General features: G+C 43.7%; 1 protein-coding gene across 1 annotated transcript; it reads right to left on the bottom strand.

The window, feature by feature from the left end:
• Positions 1-1,536: 1,536 nt before the first annotated feature.
• On the bottom strand, positions 1,537-22,015 carry TLDC2 (TBC/LysM-associated domain containing 2). Its single transcript, XM_007518470.3, has 7 exons — positions 21,588-22,015; positions 17,159-17,229; positions 16,873-17,025; positions 15,261-15,413; positions 12,916-13,011; positions 3,664-3,737; positions 1,537-2,270 (listed from the first exon to the last, which is right to left on the bottom strand). The coding sequence occupies exons 1-7, from the start codon at positions 21,700-21,702 to the stop codon at positions 2,135-2,137; spliced, it is 798 nt and encodes a 265-aa protein (XP_007518532.2). The 5' UTR covers positions 21,703-22,015; the 3' UTR covers positions 1,537-2,134.
• Between the last annotated feature and the right edge of the window lie 1,714 nt (positions 22,016-23,729).

The raw sequence follows: 23,729 nt of genomic DNA, 5'->3' as shown, positions 1-23,729 counted from the left end.
GAGTCCATGCATGGATCCTTGCACATAGTACTATGTGCACTTAATTGGTGCACCACCTCCCGGCCCCCTCTTTTTCGCCCTTTCTTTTTCAGTTTCTGTTTCTACCCCCTCTCTACCAAGTAAGAGGCCACTGGGAGTGGTAGATTTGTCATGTAAGCACCGATTCTCAGCAATAACCCTGGTGGGGAAAAAAAAAAAAAAAGTCCTTACCATCTTGCAGGAGATAGACACTAGCATGGAAAGTGATAATATGTTTTTCTTAGTTTTCTGCAATACTATTGTGCCAGAAAACATCCTTTAATCTTCTTGAGGTTCCAATCTACCAAATATACATATTATTCATTTGTTGATTTCATATCTTCCTTATAAAGATTTTTAAAATTTATTTTCCCTTTTGTTGTCCTTGTTTTTATTGTTGTTGTTATTGATATTGTCATTGTTGGATAGGACAGAGAGAAATGAAGGGGAAAACAGAGAGGGGGAGAGAAAGATAGACGCCTGCAGACCTGCTTCACGGCTTGCAAAGCTACTCCCCTGCAGGTGGGGAGCTGGGGACTGGGATAATTATGCTGGTCCTTGCGCTTTGTGCCTCGTGCACTTAACCCACTGCACTACCACCAAAGATAAAGTTTTTAAGCAACCTGTCATTCTAGTGGCAGGCATTAAGCCGTTACTGTTTTAGAGAGAAAGAATGGCGTTAGTGCAGTCTTTATTGGCTTCACTGGCCGAGTCCTGGTGTTTGTAGTTTGACAATGTTCTTTAAGATAATTTCTGGGGGTTGGCGGTGGGTTAAGCACAGGTGGCGCAAAGCCCATGTACTGGCGTAGAGATCCTGGTTAGAGCTCCCGGCCCCCCCACCTGCAGGGGTGTCACTTCACAGGTGGTGAAGTAGGTCTGCAGGTGTCTATATTTCTCTCCCCTTCTTTGTCTTCCCCTCCTCTCTCGGTTTTTCTCTGTCCTATCCAACAACAACAACAGCAACAACAAATCAAAAATGATGATGACGACAAACAACAAGGGCAACAAAAGGAAAAAAAGAGGCCTCCAGGAGCAGTGGATTCATAGTGCAGGCAGAGAGCCCCAGCGATAACCCTGGAGGCAAAATAAATAAATAAAAATAATTTCTAAAAGCCGGCAAAATAGCTCACTTGGAAGTGTGTTGCTTTTCTGTGACATAGATTCACGCCCCCTCACCACCAACCACCACCACCATATTGAAGGAAGCTTTGGTGCTGTGGGCTCCTTCACGCCCTCTACCTCTCTATCTCTATCTTTAAGAAAATAAAAATAAGGGCGGGGGTAGATAGCATAATGGTTATGCAAAGATATTCTCGTGCCTAAGGCTCCAAAGTCCCAGGTTCAATCCCCCGTACCACCATAAGCCGGAGCTGAGCAGTGCTCTGGTAAAAAATAATAATAAAAATAAACATAATTTCCAAAACAGTAGTCCCATTTTCCATATATATATATATATATATATATATATATATCCTCATAAGACATTGCTTAAAATCTAAAAGGATATATATGAAAATGTTAGCGTTTCAAGGGCAGAAATTTAATTTTGTTTGTCTTTTCAATAATAAACATGTATTCATTGTATCATTTTTTTCTTTTTTACAATCTTTTAGATAACATTGTTTTACATTATTATACATATTTCAGAAGTGCTTTGTCACACCTCTTCAAAAGTTCTCACACCATGCCCACCACCAAAGTTCCCTCTCCCACCATCATTGGATACCCTCCACCTTCTGCCTCCAGCAGCCTCCTGTGGTTCAGATCCATGGGTTAACTTTGGATTGATTGGTCTGTTCCTTTGTTTTCTTATAGTCCACATATGAGTGAGATCAAGTATCTGTATAATTTCTTAAAATACAGTTGCCATGAGGGACTTTGCACTGCTCAGGGTGAGACGTAAGTTCCTTTTCCTTCCTTCATAGTTATCTCTTCTAGAGAGCAGTGCCTGACCCAGGCCTGTCTTTTGTCTCCAGACTATTAAGAGGTTAGCTCAAAGCCACAGGCAACACTAGGACATTTGGCCATCCGTTTTTAGGCTGGGTGTGTTGCTTTTAATACATCCATGAGAAGATCTGACCACCTTTGGCCTCAGGAAGCTGTCCGCCATGCGGCATCAGCTCAGAACCCAGGCCTCCAGCTCCTTGATGCAGAAATGTTCCTGCCGCGCCAGTACCTCATTGTTAAAGGTCGCACAGGGATGGCTTCCCCCGTGATACAAATCTCCATCCAACCACAGTCCAAACTGGCCACTAGAAAGAAGAGCAAATTCCCCAGAGTCACACCCTACTAGGGAAAGAGAGAGGCAGACTGGGGGTATGGACCGACCAGTCAACGCCCATGTTCAGCGGGGAAGCAATTACAGAAGCCAGACCTTCTACCTTCTGCATCCCTCAACGACCCTGAGTCCATGCTCCCAGAGGGATAGAGAGTGGGAAAGCTATCAGGGGAGGGGGTGGGTTATGGGGATTGGGTGTTGGGAATTGTGTGGAGTTGTACCCCTCCTACCTTATGCTTTTGTTCACTAATCCTTTCTTAAATAAAAAATTAAAAAAAAAAAAAAAAAAAAAAGAAAGAAGAGCAAAGTCTTGACTTGGATCCTTCCTGGGTGTTGATTACTGTGAGATTCATTTCCTTGACTCTTGACCATACTACAGCCGTATTTTGCCCGTTTCATCTTCCCATTACCTGGTTTATCCTGAATAACTAGGTACTCCACATGCAATTCCGCACTGGAGTTAAAGCTTGCTTTATTATTACTATTATTATTCAGTTATTTCAATAAATGTAGAGAGCTACAATCTAGCGTTAGAACATTTGGAATGTTAAAATGCAAAGGAGTAAATTTCAGGTGTGAACTCAGCCCCACACAGTTCAGAAAGCATCCATTCTAATTCCCTCATTTGACAGGAAACAGACTGCAGCTGGGAAGTGGGTTATTGCAAATCAGTAATGGTTGGTGTGTTCTGTGCCAAGCTTCCTCTCAATGGAAGCTTTTTTTTTTCTTTTTTTTTTATTTCTTTATTGGGGATCAATGGAAGCTTTTCAAGCATTTGGGAGAACAAACAACTTGCCTGGTACTAACCAAGCAATGCTTTCGTCTTTGCCCTCAGTATGAGATTTTCTTTCTGGTCATATCAGAAACAAAGCTCTTTTTCTTCCTAACCCACTTCATATATCTCCACTGCTACCTACACACACACACACACTCCCCCTCCCTCCCTCCCTCCCTTCCTCCTCCTCCTTTTTTCTTTCTCTTTTTTTTTTTTTCCTAAGCCTGCCTGCCTTCCTTCCTTCCATTGAGTTACAGTTCCTAGGATTGTGAACCTGACAGGTAAATTTGAGACCTACTCATCCCTTAACTCTAACTTCATTCAACCATCCTATGTAGAATGTTCTCAAAGTTACTTAAATTCAGACTAAGATGTGGGCAATCATAAGCACATCCTTTTCCCTCAGTGCTAATTTAGAGCAGAATGAGGTTGAGGATGTGGCAGGGCCTGAAGATGTCAAAGTGAGAAGCTTGAAAGTTAACTACCTGTCTCCCCCTTTTGTCTTCAAGCTAACCCAGTATTCCCAAACGAGAGGGAAGGGACCAGAACACAGTCCTCCCCCCAGCGACTCAGGAAGGAGTGAAACACATACCTGCCACTGCCTATCATCAGTGAATCCAAGTCTCCTTTCACGAAGAAAGAGTTTCTTCCTGTCCACTTAAAGACCTAGGATGAAAGGGATTGGCTCCAATTACTGAACCAGTTTAGTTCTGCCTGTGCAGCTTAACTCTTCACCACTAGATGGCAGTATTGAGGAGGGAATAGACTAAGCTCAAAGGCACAAGGTACTGTGGGTTCCTAACTTGAGTTTGTTATTTCTAGTCTCCAGTCTGAATGCCCCAAGCCCCTCTGCTTATGAATAAACCAGACCCTTCTAGAGCTCTGTGCTTTCAAACCTAGAGAGAGAATGAGGAAAGTCGAGATTAGAAAGTGGTCCCTAATAACTCATTTTTTAAGGTTTATTTTCCTCTATTTTTAAAAGTTATCTTTATTGGGTAAAGACGGCCAGAAATTGAGAGGGAAGAGGGAGATAGAGGAGAGAGAGAGACACCTGCAGCCCCATTTCACCACTTGCAAAGCTTTCCTCCTGCAGGAAAGGGACAGGGGGCTTGAACCTGGGTCCCTGTGTTCTGTAATGTGTGCACTCAACCAGGTATGCCACCACCCAGCTCCCATAACTCATTTCTCGTAGAAGCTAACACCAAGCCTACCCACTACCCACCTCCAGTACCACTTCACACCTAATTCCTCAGCAAATCCTGCAGGATCTACCCTAAATAAAAGGCTTGACTACCACTATGTGTATTTGCCTCCAGGGTTATTGCTGGGGCTTGGTGCCTGCACTATGAATCCACTGCTCCTGGCAGCCATCTCCCCCACCCCCCATTGTTGGATAGGACGGAGAGAAATCGAGAGAGGAGGGGAAGACGGGGAGAGAAAGATAGACATCTGTAGACGTGCTTCATGTTGCTAAGTGACCCTCCTGTAGGTGGGGAGCCAGCGTTTGAACTGGGATTCTTAAGCTCCGGTCCTTGTGCTTTACGCCATGTGTGCTTAACTCTCTGCACTACCACCCAGCCCCTAATTATATACATATACATACATACATACACACATATATATATATATATATATAGTAAAACAACAAGGGCAACAAAAGGGAATAAATACATTTTTTTTATTGTTGTCGTTGTTGGATAGGACAGAAAGAAATGGAGAGAGGAAGGGAAGACAGAGAGAGGGAGAGAAAGACAGACACCTGCAGACCTGCTTCACCGCCTATGAAGCGACTCCCCTGCAGGTAGGGAGCCGGGGGCTCAAACTGGGATCCTTACGCAGGTCTTTGCGCATTGCGCCACCTGTGCTTAACCCACTGTGCACCTCCTAACCCCCTCAATAATTTTTTTTAATTATAAAAATAAATAAAATAGCCTCCAGGAGCAGTGGATTTGTAGTTCAGGCACCGAGCCCCAGTGATAACCCTGGAGGCAAAAAATTAAATTTAAAAAATAAATAAAAATAAAGTTTAAAAAAATATATATATATATATAGGAGTCAGGCAGTAGCGCAGCGGGTTAAGCGCATGTGGTGCAAGGTGTAAGGACCCTGGTTCGAGTCCCCAGCTCCCCACATGCAGGGGAGTCCCTTTACAGGTAGTGAAGCAGGTCTGCAGGTATCTACCTTTCTCTCTCCCCCTGTCTTCCCCTCCTCTCTCCATTTCTCTCTGTCCTATCCAACAACAATGACATCAGTAACAACAACAATAATAATTACAACAAGGGCAACAAAAGGGAATAAATAAATATATGTGTGTATATATTTGCCCCTAGGGTTATCGCTAGGCCTCAGTGCCTGCACTACAAATCCACTGCTCCTGGAAGCTGTTTTTTCCCATTTTTGTTGCCCTTGTTGTGGTTGTTGTTATTGCTGATGTTGTTGTTGGATAGGACAGAAAGAAATAAAGAGAGGAGGGGAAAACGGGGAGAGAAAGATAGACATCTGCAGACCTGCTGCACTGCTTGTGAAGTGACGCCCCCGCCCCGCAGGTGGAGAACCAGGGGCTCATACTAGGATCCATGCCAGTCCTTGCTCCGCACCATATGTGCTTAACCTGCTGTGCTACCACCTGGCCCCCCAATTAAAAAAATTAATATTTTGAATCATTTATTTATTTTCCCTTTTGTTGCCCTTGTTTTTTATTATTGCTGCAGTTATTGTTGTTGTTATTGATGTAGTCATTGTTGGATAGGACAGAGAGAAATGGAGAGAGGAGGGGGAGTGAAAGACAGACACCTACAGACGTGCTTCACCACCTATGAAGCGACTCCCCTGCAGGGGGGGAGCCAGGAGCTTGAACTGGGATCCTTAAGCCGGTCCTTGAGCTTTGCACCACCTGCACTTAACCCGCTGAGCTACCACCCAACTACGTAAAAATATTTTTTAAAGGCCCACATAAGTAGATCATTGTAGTTAGTTGGAAAAGCTGCTATGAGCAATCAGAATTTTCAGCAAGAAAAGAAATGAGTGAAAGATAAGCCCTACAGGTAACAAGTGACCATGAGAAAACAGAATCATTCAACTTCTTTCATCAAGAAACATGGCCTTCAATCTTGAAAAAGATAAATGTTACTGCAAAAGAAAGATCCCATTTAATGTGCTGCTTGGAGTAGTAGTCAAGAAGCTGCTGAAGTTAATTAATTCAAGAAACTAAAGATTGGGGAGTCGGGTGGTAGCATAGTAGGTTAAGTGCACGTGGCGCAAAGCACAAGGATCCCAGTTCGAGCCCCCTGGCTCCCCACCTACAGGGGAGTTGCTTCACAGGTGGTGAAGCAGGTCTGCAGGTGTCTATATTTCTCGCCCCCTCTCTGTCTTCCCCTCCTCTCTCCATTTCTCTCTGTCTTATCCAATGACAATAACAATAATAACTACAACAGTGGTCCAGGAGGTGGCACAGTGATAAAGCTTTGGACTCTCAAGCATGAGGTCCTGAGTTTGATCCTCAGCAGCACATGTGCCAGAGTGATGTCTCTGGTTCTTTCTCTCTCCTCCTATCTTTCTCATAAATAAATAAAATCTTAAAAAAATAACTACAATAATAATTTAAAAAAACCTGGGCAACAAAAACGAATAAATAAATAAAAGAAACTAAAGATTGGCAAATGGTCAAGGCAGTGGCTTAGTGAAAGAACATGTTTGAGGCCCCAGATTAAGTTTTCAGCATTGTATGTGCCACAATAGTGCTGAGCTCTACCACCCCCCACCCCTACATGAGATAAGTAAAACATCGAGGAAGTAAAAGTAAGATAGACAAAAGTTAGCCATTTTTTGAAAAGATGATAGTCCATTCTGTCCTAGGACTAGGACAGAATATCCTCTACAAAAAAACAAACAGAACAAAATATTTTTTCATTCCACAGTTCCTTTTAGTGTGATTGTTGTTGGGGAATGAATCCAGGGAGTTGTATATGCATAATACCACTAAATTACCTCCTGGTCCAATACTTATTCTATATTTTTAGACAGGGAGAGAAACTGAATTACCACTCCACCATCCGTGTAGTCCCCTTGTTGCTGTGCATGGTGCTCCTTTATGGTATCAGGGACCAAACCCAGGACCTGATGCATGGTAAGATACTGCTTTAGGCTCTGAGCCATACCTCAGGACTTCATTCAACTATTTTACTTATTCATTTATTTTTTTGAATAGAGACAGAAATTGAGAAGGGAGTCGGGCAGTAGCTCAGCGGGTTAAGTGCACATGGTGCAAAGCGCAAGGACTGGTGTAAGGATCGGGGTTTGAGCCCCCGCCTCCCCACCTGCAGGGGAGTCGCTTCACAGGCAATGAAGCAGGTCTGCAGGAGTCTGTCTTTCTCTCCCCCCTGTCTTCCCCTCCTCTCTCCACTTGTCTCTGCCATATCCAACAATGACGACATCAGTAGTAACTACAATAAAACAACAAGGGCAACAAAAGGAAATAAATAATTAAAAAAAAAAAAAAGATAACCTGGGAGTCAGGCGGTAGCGCAACGGGTTAAGCGCACGTGGCGCGAAGCGCAAGGACCAGAGTAAGGATCCCGGTTTGAGCGCCCGGCTCCCCACCTGCAGGGGAGTCGCTTCACAGGCGGTGAAGCAGGTCTTGCAGGTGTCTATCTTTCTCCCCCCCCTCCCCCCCCCCCCCCCACCCCCCCCACCCCCCCCGTCTTCCCCTACTCTCTCCATTTCTCTCTGTCCTATCCAACAATGACAACATCAATAACAACAACAATAACTACAACAACAATAAAAAAACAAGAGCAACAAAAGGGAAAATAAATATATATAAAACAATTTTTTAAAAGAAAAGAAAAAGGGAGTCGGGCGGTAGCGCAGCGGTTAAGCGCAGGTGGCGCAAAGCACAAGGACCGGCATAAGGGTCTCGGTTCAAGCCCCCGGCTCCCCACCTGCAGGGAAGTCGTTTCACAAGCGGTGAAGCAGGTCTGCAGGTGTCTATCTTTCTCTCTCCCTGTCTCCCCCTCCTCTCTCCATTTCTCTCTGTCCTATCCAACAACAAAGCATCAATAACAACAACAATAATGACTACAACAATAAGACAACAAGGGCAAAAACAAAGGGAAAATTAATTAATTAATTAAAAAAAGAAAAGAAAAAGAGATACCTAAGAGAGAGAGAGAGAGAGAGACCTGCTACACTGCTTTACCACACATGAAGCTGCCCTCCTGCAGTTAGGAACCAGGAGCTTGAATCCAGATCCTTATACACCGTGATGTGTGCACTCTACCAAGTACACCACCACCCAGCTTCCCACTCAACAACTGTTTAAGCATTTAGCAATAGGCACTATCTTAGACAATGAATAGAAGAGTGAACATAATAATGAACATCATGCCTCAGGAATTCTCATTCTAATGGGAGGAGATTGACAAATAAGTTAAATGGTGGCTAGGCAATGATGCACCTGGTTAAGCCCTCACATTACAGTGCTCGAAAACCCGGGTTCAAGCCCTCGGTCCCCACCTGCAGGGGGAAAGCTTCAAGAGTGGTGAAAGAGGGCTGCAGGTGTCTCTGTCTCTCTCCCTCTCTATCTCCCCCTCCCCTTTCAATTTCTCTTTGTCTTTATCCAATAATAAATTTTAAAATTTGCTATCTTCCAGAATAATACTTATTGATTAAAAATATATAACCAGAAGTTGGGCAGTAGTGCAGTAGTTTAAGCGCAGGTGGCACAAAGCACAAGGACCGGCGTCTAAGGATCCCAGTTTGAGCCCCCAGCTCCCCACTTGCAGGGGAGTCGCTTCACAGGCAGTGAAGCAGGTCTGTGCGTGTCTATCTTTCTCTCCCCCTCTCTGTCTTCCCCTCTTGTCTCCATTTTTCTCTGTCCTATCCAACAATGATGATACTAATAACAACAACAATAAAACAAGGGCAACAAAAGGAAATAAATATTAAAAAATATATATATATGAATATAACCATTAATAAAAAAACAAAGATGGTGACAAATGTTAAAGAAAAACCAAAGGGAAGTAGGGGTTTCCAAGAGATGGAATGTCATAATTAGGCCATAACTCTTTGAGTTTCTCCTTGTTATGTGCCCATGTGATTATGTGGCTGGATGTGTTTGCAGGTATCTTGGTCTATATACTGGAGGAGAAATCTCAAATAGCAAACTAAATCCCTTGGAACTAGTTCATCCATTAAACAAATATCCCCCCCCTTTTTTTTTTCTTTTTCCTTTGAGAGAAATATATCAAAACAGCAAAATTTCTTCAATGCAGTAGGGGCCAGGCTCAAACCTGGGTCATGCACATAGCAAAACAGCACATTGTCCAAGTGAGATATTTTGCTGAGCCAAGCAAATATTATTTATTTATTTATTTATTACCAGACCACTGATCAGCTCTAGCTTATGGTGGTGCTGGGGATTGAACCTGGGAATTTGGAGCCTCAAGCATGAGAGTCTCTTTGCATAATCATTATGCTATCTACCCTCCCATCCCTCACCAAGCAAATATTTCTTAGGGACATGCCTTGCCAATAAGAACAGTATGTCCTTCCTTACAGACTCTATTTTCCTCTTACTCATCTATTAGATTCCTGAATGAGCTTCTTCTCTCCAAGTTCTGTGCCTTTGTACACACTCCAAAATAACTAGTCCCTATGTTCTTCACCACCTGGTGATGTTCTATTTGTCATCAAAAGCCAACTTGATCTCTTCCTCTGAGAAATCTCCGTGGTTATCCGCATCCTCATTTCATGCATGTGCTCCTCTGCTTCTTCTCAGCACTTGCCACTCATCTTGTGATCGTCTTTTCTCCCCCAGCCTAGCAGTATCTCAAGACATGGGCCCTCTCTGGTTTGAGAGGTAGCTTATTGCTAGTGCTCTGTCTAAGCTCCAGAGTCTGCTTCCACATCTATCCATGCCTCTGATTTAGCTCTGTGACCTAAGCACGTTGCTCAACTTCTGTGCCTCAGCTTTCTCATCTGAGATGGGACTGATAATAGTCACTAGTTGTCCTTAATCAAAGACCTGAGCTGTAGTTCACCATCCTCTCCTCCTTCCCAATTCTTAGTACTGGCAAATTTCACCGACCATATGAACCTGCCCAACCCTATCCCTCAGTTCCTTTCTGGTTTTTGTCCATCTGCCTCACCATACTTCCCATAGCCACACTTAGGAACCAATTGCCACCAGTCTACTTTAAATATTTCTTTTCTTTTAGAAAGTTTTTTTTAAAGATTTAAAAAAATATTTATTTATTCCCTTTTGTTGTCCTTGTTGTTTTATTGTTGTAGTTATTATTGTTGTTGTTATTGATGTTGTTGTTGTTGGATAGGACAGAGAGAAATGGAGAGAGGAGGGGAAGACAGAGGGGGGAGGGAAAGATAGACACCTGCAGACCTGCTTCACCGCCTGTGAAGTGACTCCCCTGCAGGTGGGGAGCTGGGGGCTGGAATCGGGATCCTTAAACTGGTCCTTGTGCTTCGCGCCATGTGCGCTTAACCCGCTGCGCCACCGACTGATTCCCCTTTTCTTTTCTTTTCCCTCCTCCTCCTCCTCCTCCTCCTCCTCCTCCTCCTTCTTCTTCTCCTTCTTCTCCTTCTTCTCCTTCTTCTCCTTCTTCTTCTTCTTCTTTTTCAGAGCACTACTCAGCTCTGGTTTATGGTGGTGCTGAGGGTTGATCCTTGGGACCTCAGAGTCTCAGGGATGAGAGTCTTTTGCATAACTTTTACTCTTTCTCCCTAACCCAAATGTCCCTCTTTGTTATAGCCCATGTTCCAACACACTATTCAGCAATTTGTATCACTGCTCCAAGTCTGTTTCAAGGGACCCCTTATTACTGATTCTATCTGCATCTCATTATCTTCCTAGTTCCCCTCTGGCTTTCTCTCCTTCCTGTCAAGTCTAGGTTCTGTGGTCCATTTTGTATTTCACTCCCTTCATCCTTCCTTTCCCTCTCTTCTCCAGTTTGGCAAAACCCAAAGTTTGGATGAAATTTGCGATCTGTGGCCTAGGAGGTGGCACAGTGGATGAGGTGTTGGAATCTCAAGCATGAGGTCCTGAGTTCAGTCCTTGGTGTTACACGTGCCAGAGTGATGTTCTGGTTCTCTCTCATATAAATAAATAAACCTTTAAAGAGAAAAAGGAAAGAAGAGGGGCCAGAAGGTGGCACACCTGGTTGATCACATGTTACAATGTGCAAGGGCCTGGGTTCAAGCCCCCGATCCCCACCTGAAGGGAGGAAGCTTCGTAACTGTCTTTATAAGGAAGCTTCATAAGTGTCTCTCCTCTTCTCTGTCTCCAACAGGTGTCTTTCTTCTCTATCTCCTCTTTACCTATCAATTCTATCTGTCTCTAGCCAATAAATAAATAAATTGAATTAAATAAGGAAAGAAGGAGGATAGAGAAGAGAGAAAGGAAAAGAGGAGAGGAGAGAAGGAGAGTAGAGGGAGAGGAATAACTGGCTTGCCAATAATTCCCAACTGTCTTTCAGTTTCTCTTCTTTTCTCTAGGAGGCTTCTCTTTCCATTCCTGTATTGACTGTTAGATACCTTCTCTTCCCCCACCTGAACACCCACCCCACCATCCTCATAGCCAATCACCTCACCCTGTACTTTCTTTTTTTAATTTTTTTAAATTTATTCCCTTTTGTTGCCCTTGTTGTTTTATTGTTGTAGTTATTATTGATGTTGTTGTTGTATAGGACAGAGAAAAGTGGAGAGAGGAGGGGAAGACAGAGATGGGGAGAGAAAGACAGACACCTGCAGACCTGATTCACCACTTGTGAAGCAACTCCCCTGCAGGTGGGGAAATAGGGGGCTCAAACCTGGATCCTTACTCCAGCCCTTGTGCTTTACACCACGTGCACTTAACCCACTGTGCTACCGACCAACTCCCCACCCTGTACTTTTTTTTTTAGGGTTTTTTCTTTTTTTTAATTTTTTAATATTTATTTTCCCTTTTGCTGCCCTTGTTGTTTTTCATTGTTGTTGTTACTGATGTCGTTGTTGTTGGATAGGACAGAGAGAAATGGAGATAGAAGGGGAAGACAGAGACGAGGAGAGAAAGATAGATACCTGCAGACCTGCTTCACTGCCTGTAAAGCGACTCCCCTGCAGGTGGGGAGCTGGGGGCTTGAACCCAGATCCTTACTCTGGTCCTTGTGCTTTGCGCCACCTGCGCGACTCCCTACCCTGTACTTTCTAAGAAAATTGAAACCAACACTTATCTGTACTCATTTTTCTACCATCATGCCCACAGCCTTACCTGTAATTAGACCTCTTTCCAGCCTGTGTTTCATAAACAACATCCCCAACATCCCTCTTCTTAGAGCCATTCAGTGTTTGCTGTGGACTTACTAATTTTTTTTTTTGCCTCCAGGGTTATTGCTGGGGCTTCAGTGCCAGCACTATGAATCCACTGCTCCTGGAAACCATCTTTTTTCCCATTGTTGTTGCTGTAATTGTTATTGTTGGACAGGACAGAGAAATTGAGAGAGGAGAGGAAGATAGAGAGGGGAAGAGAGACAGACACCCGCAGACATGCTTCACCACTTATGAAGTGACCTCCCTGCAGGTGGGGAGCCAGGGCCTAGAACCAGGATCCTTGCTCTTCGCACTATGTGTGCTTAACCTGGTGTACTACCCCCAAAACTTTTCTTTTTTAATGATGATAGAGTGTGGATAAGGCAGGAAGGATGCCTGCTACTGCCACTACCCTACTGCATTCCCTCAGTGGAAAGATCAAAGGATGCCAGAGGACCCATCACAGGAGCTGGAGCTCAGAGCCACCAGGATCTTTGTCCTACCCCACTCCATCCCACCTCCAGAAGTTTAGGAATATCACCTTGAGCTGTGGGGAGAAGGAGAAGAGGAATGTCTCTCCAGTACCATAGAAGCTTTTGCTGAGTCGAATAGTTGAAGAGGAGAAGGCCCCAAATATCTGGAAAACAAAAGATCTTGCAGTTTGCTACTAGAATGGAGTTAGTAGCTGCTGTCCAGACTTGGTAGTATAAGTTCATTCTAGAAGGGCATCTGGGGGGCCAGGGGGCAGAGCTGGATAATGAAGAGGCCGGCATCCTTTATCTTTATCTCTCTCTCTCTTTTTTTTTAAGAGAAAAATAAGGACTGGGTGATAGTTCATAAAGTAAAGAGTACATCTTGTGGTCTGGGAGGTGGTGCAGTGGATAAAGCAATGGATTCTCAAACATGAGGTCCTGAGTTCAATCCCTGGCAGCATATGTACCAGAGTGATGTCTGGTTCTTTCTCTCTCTGCCTATCTTTCTCATATATAAATAAATTCTTTTTAAAAAAGAGTACATCTTACCATGCTTGAGGCCCTGAGTTCAACCCCCAGCACCACCTGGGAGTACCATGGATAGCACCAAGGGGGAACTCCATAAGCAGTGTTTTGGTAACTCTCCCCCACCTCATATATAGATTCTTTAAAATATGGAAGGCCATTTAGCAGTATCGCACATGTATGAGATGCTTGGTTCATTCCCTAGTGCTACATATAGAAAGAAAAAAAAGTAAAGGAAGTTTATTAACAACATGTATACTTTACCTATACATGAGTGAAACCCAGAAGAACTGAATAACTAATCACATGGTCTTAGATGTATTTATTTATCTGGGCTTTGTGTCTACATGACTCTATCACTCCTGGAGGACTCTGGTTTTTTTTCCTTCTCCTCTTCTCCCCCCCCCCCCTTTTTTTTTAAACTAGGGAACTGCATAGCTCTGGCTAATGGTGGTGCCAGGGATTAAATTTGTGAACTCAAAAGCTCAGACATGAAAGTCTTTCCCATCTGCAGAGGGGAAACTTCACAGGCAGTGAAGCAGTGCTGCAGTTCTCTCTCTCTTTCTCTCTCTTTTTTAATTCTCTTTATTTACTTATTAGGTATACAGAGCCAGAAATCGAGAGAGAAGAGTGGGATAGAGAGAAAGAGAAACAAGACAGACACCTGCAGCACTGCTTCACCACTTGTGAAGCTTTCCTCCTGCAGGTGGAGACCAGGGACTCGAACCTGGGTCCTTGCGCATTGTAACATGTGTGCTCAATCAGGGGCGCCACCACCCAGCCCCTCTCTTTCTCTTTCTCTCTCTTTTTCTCTGTCTTAGTAAGTAAAATTAAAAGAAAAAATAAACACCCAAAACTTCTAAATAAGAGCCAAAACCAGCTTTCCTAATTTATTTTATTCAATCTTATTTTTAAACATTGTTGTTATCATCATCATCATCATCATCATCATCATCATCATTATTATTATTTATCAGAGCACTGCCCAGCTCTGGCTTATGGTAGTACAGAGGGTTGAATCTGAACTCCTTGGTGTCTCAGGCATCACCATTATATTATGCTATCTCTCCAGCCCAGTCATCCTAATACTTAATAAATTCTCCCAATGAGGGTCATTTGTAGTGGAGCCTATACCAGCAGTTCAGGGCACAAGGCCAGCCCTGGACAGATCACCATTCTATTTCAGGGAGCACTCAAACCCATACTCCCAGAGTGAGAAAATTAATACAGACCTGCCATCCTAACATGCACTTGTTTGAGATATGGGGAGAAACAAGAGTTTCCCACACTGAAAAACTAAAGAAAACCCACTGACATGGGGCAAGTATTCCCGCTCCACATAGCCAGTGGCCCTGGTTGGAAATCAAATTTTTTTTCCTCACCAACACTGTAATGAAAAAACACTGAACAAAACAACCATTGTTATTCAAGGGCCTGCTGTAAACAAACAAACAAAAACAAGTGTAATGTACCATAATATGAAGAGAAAGTTCCTCAGTTAGTGGTGTTTTGCCAAAGAAGGGACTCTAGACAGAGCAAATAAATTTCTTGACCTTGTGGCACAAAGTCTTTCTAACAGTATCTTGAGGACCGAAGTCCTTTGACAACCCTGAGGTCTCTGCCAGCTCCAGCATGTTCCTTCATAGCAAGGAGCTCCCTTGCTCAGGCCCTACCTTGAAAATCTTCCTGAGTCCCTCCATCTCAGAGAACTAAATCTCAAAGCCCCTCTTGTAAAGTGCGGGAATCTTCTGCTGGTGCCTTCTCTGGTCCTTTGTTTCCAATCAACAGGGTATATCAGCAAAAACTCTACCCTGTTTTCCCTAAGGTTGTCCTGGAGCAGGACCTACTGGCTCTCTGAGTCCCCAGAGCAACCTCCAGCCCAGCTCACCTGCCCATCCTGGTCCCTTAGCACCAGCAGCGCTGGCCCATTGTGACCCTCCATTTGCCTGTACAGGTTTTGCAAACTGAAGCCATCCCTCCATGTGCAGAAGGCCAAACTCCAGGAATGTCCAGTGATTCTTGCAGGGAGGTGAAGGCTGAGCTGGAAGTAGAGGACAGGGCTGAAGGTGACGAAGGGATCCCCTTTACCCAGCTTCCTTCATTCCTTCACCATCTCCAGGGGGTGGGGGTAGGGGTGTTCCAAAACAACTGAGGTTAAAATAGCCACAGACATGGCTAGACAGGTTAGAGAGTAGTTTACTATCTCCAGAGGAATTTTTTTTTGAAGACTTATTGAGAGGGAGGAAGAGAATTTGAGAGAGGGAAGACATCAGAGTATCACTCTGGTACATGTGGTGCCAGAGACTAAAGTCAGGACCTCATGCTTATAAATCCAAAGTTCTGCCACTGCACCACCTCCTGGGGTGCTCCAGAGGGCTTTTCATGCCCATTAATAATTGCCTTTAGAGACAGGGATTAAGCCCCTGGTCCCCACCTGCAGGGGGAAAACTTCACAAGCAGAGGAGCAGGTCTGCAGGTGTCTCTCTGTCTCTCTCCTTCTCTATCTCCCACTCTTCTCAAAAATTATCTTTTGGTGGTGGGAATGGTGTTTATGTAAAAAAAAAAAAAAGAAAAAAAAGGAAATTATCTTTGTCTCTATCCAATAATAAATAAATAAATATATTTTAAAAGAGAGGGATTATTATGCCTATCTTACAAATGAAACTCAAGGAGGTGTGAAGAAAGTTGCCTAAAACCCACATGGGGTTTTTTAATTGACAGATCTGGATTAGTACCAGGTCAAGTCTCTCAAGCCTCTCTCTTTGTTCTTCATGGTCCTTACCAAATAGAAAATAGATAAAGTGGGGAGCTGGGTGGTAGCACAGCGGGTTAAGTGCACATGGCACAAAGCACAAGGATCTAGGTTTGAGTCCCTGGCTCCCCACCTGCAGGGTGCTCGCTTCACAAACAGTGAAGCAGATCTGCAGGTGTCTATCTTTCTCTTCCCTCTCTGTCATCGCTTCCTCTCTGTCCTATCCAACAACAACAGCAACAATACCAAGGGCAACAAAATGGGAAAAGATGGCCTCCAGGAGCAGTAGATTCGTAGTACAGGCACTGAACCTCAGCAATAACCCTGGACCACCATAAACCAGAGCTGCTCAATGCTCTGTTAAAAAGAGAAAAAGAGAGAGAGAGAGAGAGAGAGAAGGAAAGAAAAAAAAAGAAGTGCTCAATTCTCCTCCCCAGTCCCCCAGCTTCATCTTCCTACCCCACCCCAATTTTGACTTCAGTTACCAATGACTGGTTCTACTTAAGAATTAGCTTATTTTGTTTTATCCTTAAGAGGGAGGCATTAGTACTACTGGATCATTTCACAAGAAGAAAAAGAAAAGTTTACAGAGGAGAAATGATTTGCCCAAGGTGATACAATGACACAATGAACTAGGGAGAGAGCAGGAATGGTCTCAGAGTTTCCCCTGACCTGTCTGGAGCAGGGCAGGGTGCTGGGACCCTGAGATTTAGGGCTGAAATCCAAAGGCTTTGGGCCTTGCCCGAACCTGCCTAATTTCTGAGGCTCCCAGAACCTGACTGGCTTCTGTCAGCTGAGGCTCCATGGCATCTTCAGAAGCCATAGGTGAAACTGGGGCTGCCTTCTCCTCTTCCTCTTCATCACTTTCTTTTGCAGACGGAATGTCCTCCACCTGACTGGACTGTGCAGACACAAAGAGACTTGGTGAACCAAAGGACAAAGAAATACCAGCTTCTACTTCTTCCAAACCTTATCATCCTTGCCCGGGAGCCTGCAAACCCCAACCCAACCTGCTCCCTCCCTGACCCCCTTACCAGCCTAATGTAACGCCAGTGGCTTTTCATCTTCCTATCTGAGCCCAGCGGCCTGCTGTGGGTCCTCAGCCCTGGCAGGGAGGAAGCACCATTGGGTTAAGACTTAGCAATCGGAGAGAGAAACCTGGGTCACACCTAGTTTACTCCGAAGTTGCCCTTTGCCCTCTCTTCTCTGTCACTTCCAGGTCAACTTGTGGGTGGGTCTGTGACATCAGGCACACTCACTGCGTATTCAAGACTTCAGTTACAGCTAGTGTCAGACACACTAGCCGGACAGTGAATTCTATTTGTGATTTTCTTCCATCTCCTTGTTTTTTGGGGAGCCTGTGGAACAATGGCAGGTGCCAGGGTCCCAGGCTCAATGTCTTGAGCCTCTGGTTCTCCAAGCAAACTTGGGTAAGCCCCCTTGTACCCTTAGGGTTCCGATTCACCGCATATAACAGGTTGGACAAGATCATTTCAGAGAAACTCATAGTATTGGCATCCTCTCAAAGTCAATGAATACATTATAACAGAGGCTTGAGAAGGGTTAAGCCTGGACCAGAAGAACTGAAAAAAAAAAAAAAACCAAAAAACTTCATTTTTCTTATTAAAAAAACAAAAACAATAGTTGGTGGTGTGGGAAGTTCACAGTGGGTAGAACACCTGACTTAACATGCATGAGGTCCCAAGGTATACTGACACTGCATGTGCCAGAGTCTTGTTCTGGTGATGATTATTATTATATAAATAATAAATTTTAAATTGAACTAACACATGCTTTTTGTAGCAAATTGGGAGAATCTAGATAAGAATAAAGAAAAATACAGGGGCCAGGTGGTGGCGCACCTGGTTGAGCACACGTTACAGTGCTCAAGGAACCAGGTTTGGGCCCCCAGTCCCCACCTGCAGGGGGAGAGCTTCACGAGTGGTGAAGCAGGGCTGCAGGTGTCTCTTTGTCTCTCTCCCTATCAGCCCCGCTTCCCTCTCAATTTCTGGCTGTCTCTAACCAATAAATAAATAAATAAAGATAATAAGTAAAATTTAAAAGAAAATATAAAAATATGGGCCAGGTCACAGTGGTACACCTGAGCACACATATTTCCATGAGTAAGGACCCAGTTCAAAACCTATCCCCACCTGCAGAGGGGGATGCTTCGTGAGCAGTGAAGTAAGTGCTGCAGGTCTCTCTCTTTTCTTCATTTAAAAAAATTTTTTTTCTAGTATTTATTTATTTTTTCCCTTTTTGTTGTCCTTGTTTTTCATTGTTGTAGTTATTATTGTTATTGTCATCGTTGTTGGATAGGACAGAGAGAAATGGAGAGAGGAGGGAGACAGAGGGGGAGAGAAAGACACCTGCAGACCTGCTTCACCGCCTGTGAAGTGACTCCCCTGCAGGTGGGGAGCCGGGGGCTCAAACCAGGATCCTTGCTCAGGTCCTTGTGCTTTGTGCCATGTGCGCTTAACCCGCTGTGCTACCACCAAAACTTCCTCTCTTTTTTCTTCTTTCTCTCTCTCCCTTTCTTTCTCCTCTCTCTCTTCCTTTCCTTCTCTCAATTTTGCCTCTGTCCTATCAAATAAAGAAGAAAAAGAGAAAGAAAAAAAATGGAAAAAGTGGCCACTGGGAGCAGTGGATTTGTTGTTTTGTTGTGCAGACACCAAGCCCCAGAGATAACCTTGGTGACAAATTTAAAAACATTTCACAATTCCATCTCTCAGAATTTCTTCTCTTTCTCTTTTTACTAGAGCACTGCTCAGCTCTGGATGATGGTGGTGTGGGGGTTTGAACCTGGGACTTTGGAGCCTCAGATATGAGGCATCTCTTTGCATAACTATTATGCTATTGGTAATTGCATTGCTATTGGTAGTTGCTATTGGTAATTGCTATTGGTAATTGCTATTGCATAACTATTATGCTATTGGTAAATTCTGCCCTCTCAGAATTTTTCAGCCCCTAATAGTATTTTTCTGTTTTGTTAAAAATGTATTTATTTATTTTTTATTTATGAGAACCAGGACATTATGTGATGCTGAGGACCAAACTCAGGACCCCATCATTTTAGATTCAACACTTTATTATTATTATTATTATCTAAATATTTATTTATTTTAATACTTTATTGATTTTTTAAATATTTATTGATTTTAATAAGAGAAAGGGAGAACAGAGCACTGCTCATCTCTGGCTTATGGTGGTGCTGCCCTCATAGTTCTTGATAAATGTTTCTTTAAAATTTTTTTTTTATTACTGGATAGAGACAGAGAAGTTGAGAGAGGAGGGAGAGGTAGAGAGGGAGAAAGACAGACACCTGCAGCCCCACCTTACCACTCATGAAGCTTTCTTCCTGAAGGTGGGGATCAGGGACTTGAACCTAGGTCGCTGTGCACTATAATGTGTATGCTAAATCAGGTGTGCTACCACCTGCCCCCTTGATAAATGTTTCTAACAAGACTTCTCTGTGCTTTCAACTGACCCACATTGTTGTAGGCTCTCCCCGAATTTTAACAACACCACATCCAGGTGCCTGTAAGAAATCTCAGGATAATTTTTTTCTGATCATCATCTCTCGCACCTTCAGACTACAGAAAAGGAAACTGCCATTTAGAAAACAGAAGGGGGCGTTGGGTGGTAGCGCAGCTGGTTAAGCGCACATGGTGCAAAGCGCAAGGACCGGGAAGGATCCCGGTTCAAACCCCAGCTGCAGGGGACTCGCTTCACAAGTGGTGAAGCAAGTCTGCAGGTGTCTATCTTTCTCTCCCCTCTGTCTTTCCCTCCTCTCTCTATTTCTCTGTCCTATCCAACAACGATGACATCAATAACTACAACAAGGGCAACAAAAGGAAATAAATAAAAATAATAAAAAATAATAAGAAGAAGAAATCACAGCATAGAAAACAGAAGGGACTTAGCTAAATACACAACAGTATAACATAGTGGTTAAGGGTATAGGTTCTTCAAATTCTGGTTTTGCCACTTACTTTCTGTGTAACTTTGAGAAACTTAACATCTCTGATCAGTATCATCACCTGTAAACATTAATGTCTACCTCATAGGGCTGTTGCAAGAGTTAATGAAGATGGTGGTCCAGAGATGAAGCATTGGACTCTCAAGCATGGGGTGCTGACTTCAGTATTTGATATCTAATATGACAGTGATGGTCTGGTTTTCTCTCTCATCTCCCCATCTCTCATTTTAAAAATGCATTTCATTTATTTTATTTTATTGAGAAACAGAGATACAGAAAGAAAGAGACCTGAGTACTTCTCAGCTCTGGTTTATAGTGGTGCTGGGAATTGAACCTGGGACCTTTGGTGCCTCAGGCATAAAAGGCTTTTTGTATAATCACATGTTATCTCCTTAGGCCCTTGAAAGTCTTTTCATAACCACTACACTGTCTTCCCTGCCCCACTTTTTCTGTTTAAGATTTATTTATTTATCTATGTGAGGGTCAACAGAGAGAGCCAGAATATCAGTCTGGCACATGTGATGCTGGAGGTCAAATTTGAGACCCATGTCTAAAAGTCCAAACCCTTGTCTACTGAGCCACCTCTTAGACCACTTTGGAAAAAGAAAAGGATTTATTTATTTAGATTTATTTACTCTATCATTTGTATTAAAAATTTTAAGTTTGACAGGACTGTCCTGGCTCAATGAACTGTATATACAGGGGAGGCATCAAGGCAACAGATGTATCATTACAAAAATTAAGTTTTAGCAGTTTTTTAAATAAAAAAATTTTAAGTTAAAAAAGTTAATTGGGAGTCGTGCTGTAGTGCAGCAGGTTAAGCGCAGGTAGCGCAAAGCGCAAGGACCAGTGTAAGGATCCGGGTTCGAGCCCTGGCTCCCCACCTGCAGGGGAGTTGCTTTACAAGCGGTGAAGCAGATCTGCAGGTGTCTATCTTCCTCTCCCCCTCTCTGTCTTCCCCCTCCTCTCTCCATTTCTCTCTGTCCTATCCAACAGCAACAACAATAATAACTACAACAATAAAACAATAAGGGCAACAAAAGGGAATGAATAAATAGATATTAAAAGAAAATTTTTAAAAAGAAAGCAATCAAAAAAATTAAGAAAATGCATGAAGAACTAGGTCTCCATCCTCAATCTGGTGAAACAATTTAAAGTACTTGGAGTCTGGTGAATGCTGAATACATGACAATGCTTATTGCTACACACACATCCACTGCCACTCTGAGAAATCCAGTACTTGAATCTCAGTCTCAACCTGAACAACTCTGGGACAATCAGTCACTCAGACACTTGTAGGGGTGACTAGAAAGGCAAGCACTATGGAAGTGTAGGAGAGAGCATAGTGGCTATTCAAAAAGGTCTTCAGGTCTGTGGCACCAAAGGTTCCAAGTTTAAACCCCAGTACTGCTAGAAGCTAAAGTTGAGCAGAGCTCTGGTGAAAAAATAAAAAATAAAAATAATAACTATAAAAATGTACTCACCCTGCTGTGTTCTGGCATATAGGATCTTCTCTAGTCTGTCCAGACTGATCTTTTCCTTAACAGATTTCCCTGATCCTCTAGACAACAGGCCACATCCAGAGCCAGCCCTGACCATCTGGAGGTCTGCCTGCAACAGCTTCTGCTCTACAGCCTGGTCTGCTGGTAGGTGGATGGCATCTCTGCTTTAATTGGCTCCAGACTTTCCTACCTGCCTCTTATACCTGCCCAGCAGGCAGCATGCCCTGACCCTGTGTCTGTTCTGGTTCCAGCTGGGGAGGCCTGGCAGTGATTATTGTTCATGAGAAACTCAGATCCCACAAACATACACAAACAAGGCCTTATCACCTTTCTGGCCCTCTTCAGCCCAAGAGGATACTGAGCTCCTTGGCTCTAACCTGGAACCTCTCACCACATCCACCTGGTGCCTATAGTTTACCATCAAAGTCCCTTCTTCACAGGGATCAAATGCTCTAGGAAAGGGTAGCATTAGGGGGTTTTCTGCCAGTCACCACATGCTGCAGGTGAAGCTCAAGGTTAAGAGATGGAGAGAAAAGAAGCAGCCCTGCTCTGCTCCTGCTGGCTTCCCCTCTCTCAGCTAGAACCTTCCCTTCTTCATCGTCCTGCTATGACAGTAGGTGACATCATGCACAGGAAGTCCAGTGTTTGGCACACAGTGAGAATTTTATCAGTGAGTGACTTCTCTGTCACTCATTCACAATGAATGCTTTATTGTTGAGTCACAGAGTGTCAAAGTTGGAATGGGGTTCAGCAGGGAAAGCAGCAAATATCCCCCCCCCCAGATAAAATATGGTCACCAAGTGATCTCTAAGACTCTTTTTTTAAAATTTAAATTTATTTTTTATTTAAGAAAGGATAAATTAACAAAACCATAGGGTAGGAGGGGTACAACTCCACACAATTCCCACCACCCGATCTCCATATCCCATCCCCTCCCCTGATAGCTTTCCCATTCTCTATCCCTCTGGGAGCATGGACCCAGAGTCATTGTGGGTTGCCGAAGATGGAAGGTCTGGCTTCTGTAATTGCTTCCCCGCTGAACATGCGGAGCTCCAGGACACATTGGTGGGGTCTTCAGTCCAGGGAAGCCTGGCCGGCATCCTGATGGCATCTGGAACCTGATGGCTGAAAAGAGAGTTAACATACAAAGCCACACAAATTGTTGAGCAATCTCAGACTCTTTAGCAGGGCGTAAGCCCACTCTCTCAGGTAGCTCACCCCTTCTTGACACTGACATTAAAAGAGATCTCCCCCTGCTGGCCATAGTGGAGAGGACTTTGCTATCTTTTTTATATTTTATTTTGCCACCAGGATTATCACTGGCATACATGACATATATGTATGTATATATCTATATATATACATACATATATATATATATATTGGAGAGAGGGCAAAAGGAGGAGAGAGAGAGAGAGGAAAAGAAGAGATAGAGAAAACTCCTGTATCACTGTTCCACAGATTGCAAAGTTTTCCCCTACAGGTAGGAACCCGGGTGGGGAGGGGTCGGATTGGGGGGTGTGGTTGAATGCACATGTTACAACATTCAAGTACTTGGGTTCAAGCCCCCAGTCCCCACCTGCAGGGGGAAGCTTCTTGAGTAGTGAAGTAGGGCTGCAGGTATCTCTGTCTCTCTCCTCTTTTTTTTTTTTAAATTTTATTAGTGGTTTGATATTGATTTGCAAAAGTACGTATCAACAGTGGTATAGTTCCATACCGTTCCCACCACCAGAGTTCTGAATGCCAAGTCCCTCCACTGCAAACCGCCGTGGTTCTCCCAAGAATGCAGATATGGGTTAACTGTCATCTCTACAACTGTCTGTCTACATTTGTACATAATTGCCCCCTTTTTCTTCCAGGTCCAGTCCTCTCTTCCCCTCCAAGCCACACATCACTCTATTACTACATCCAAATATTTCTCTCCTTTTTCATCCACTCTTTCTGGAACCTGATGGAGCTGGAGTTCAGAACCCTTTTATCCTCTTCTTCCTATCACTTCTCCACCACTGGGAGTATGGATCAAAGTTATTTTTGGGGTACAGAAGGAAGGAGTTCTGGCTTCTGCAACTGCTTCTCTGCTGGAATTGGGCGTTAGCAGACTGATCCATACCCCCAGCCTATTTC

The sequence above is a fragment of the Erinaceus europaeus genome, chromosome 1, assembly GCF_950295315.1.
Source record: "Erinaceus europaeus chromosome 1, mEriEur2.1, whole genome shotgun sequence".
In the NCBI taxonomy this organism is placed as follows: Eukaryota; Metazoa; Chordata; class Mammalia; order Eulipotyphla; family Erinaceidae; genus Erinaceus; species Erinaceus europaeus.
Note: the sequence above shows the minus strand (reverse complement) of the source record. Positions and strands in the feature narration are given on the sequence as shown.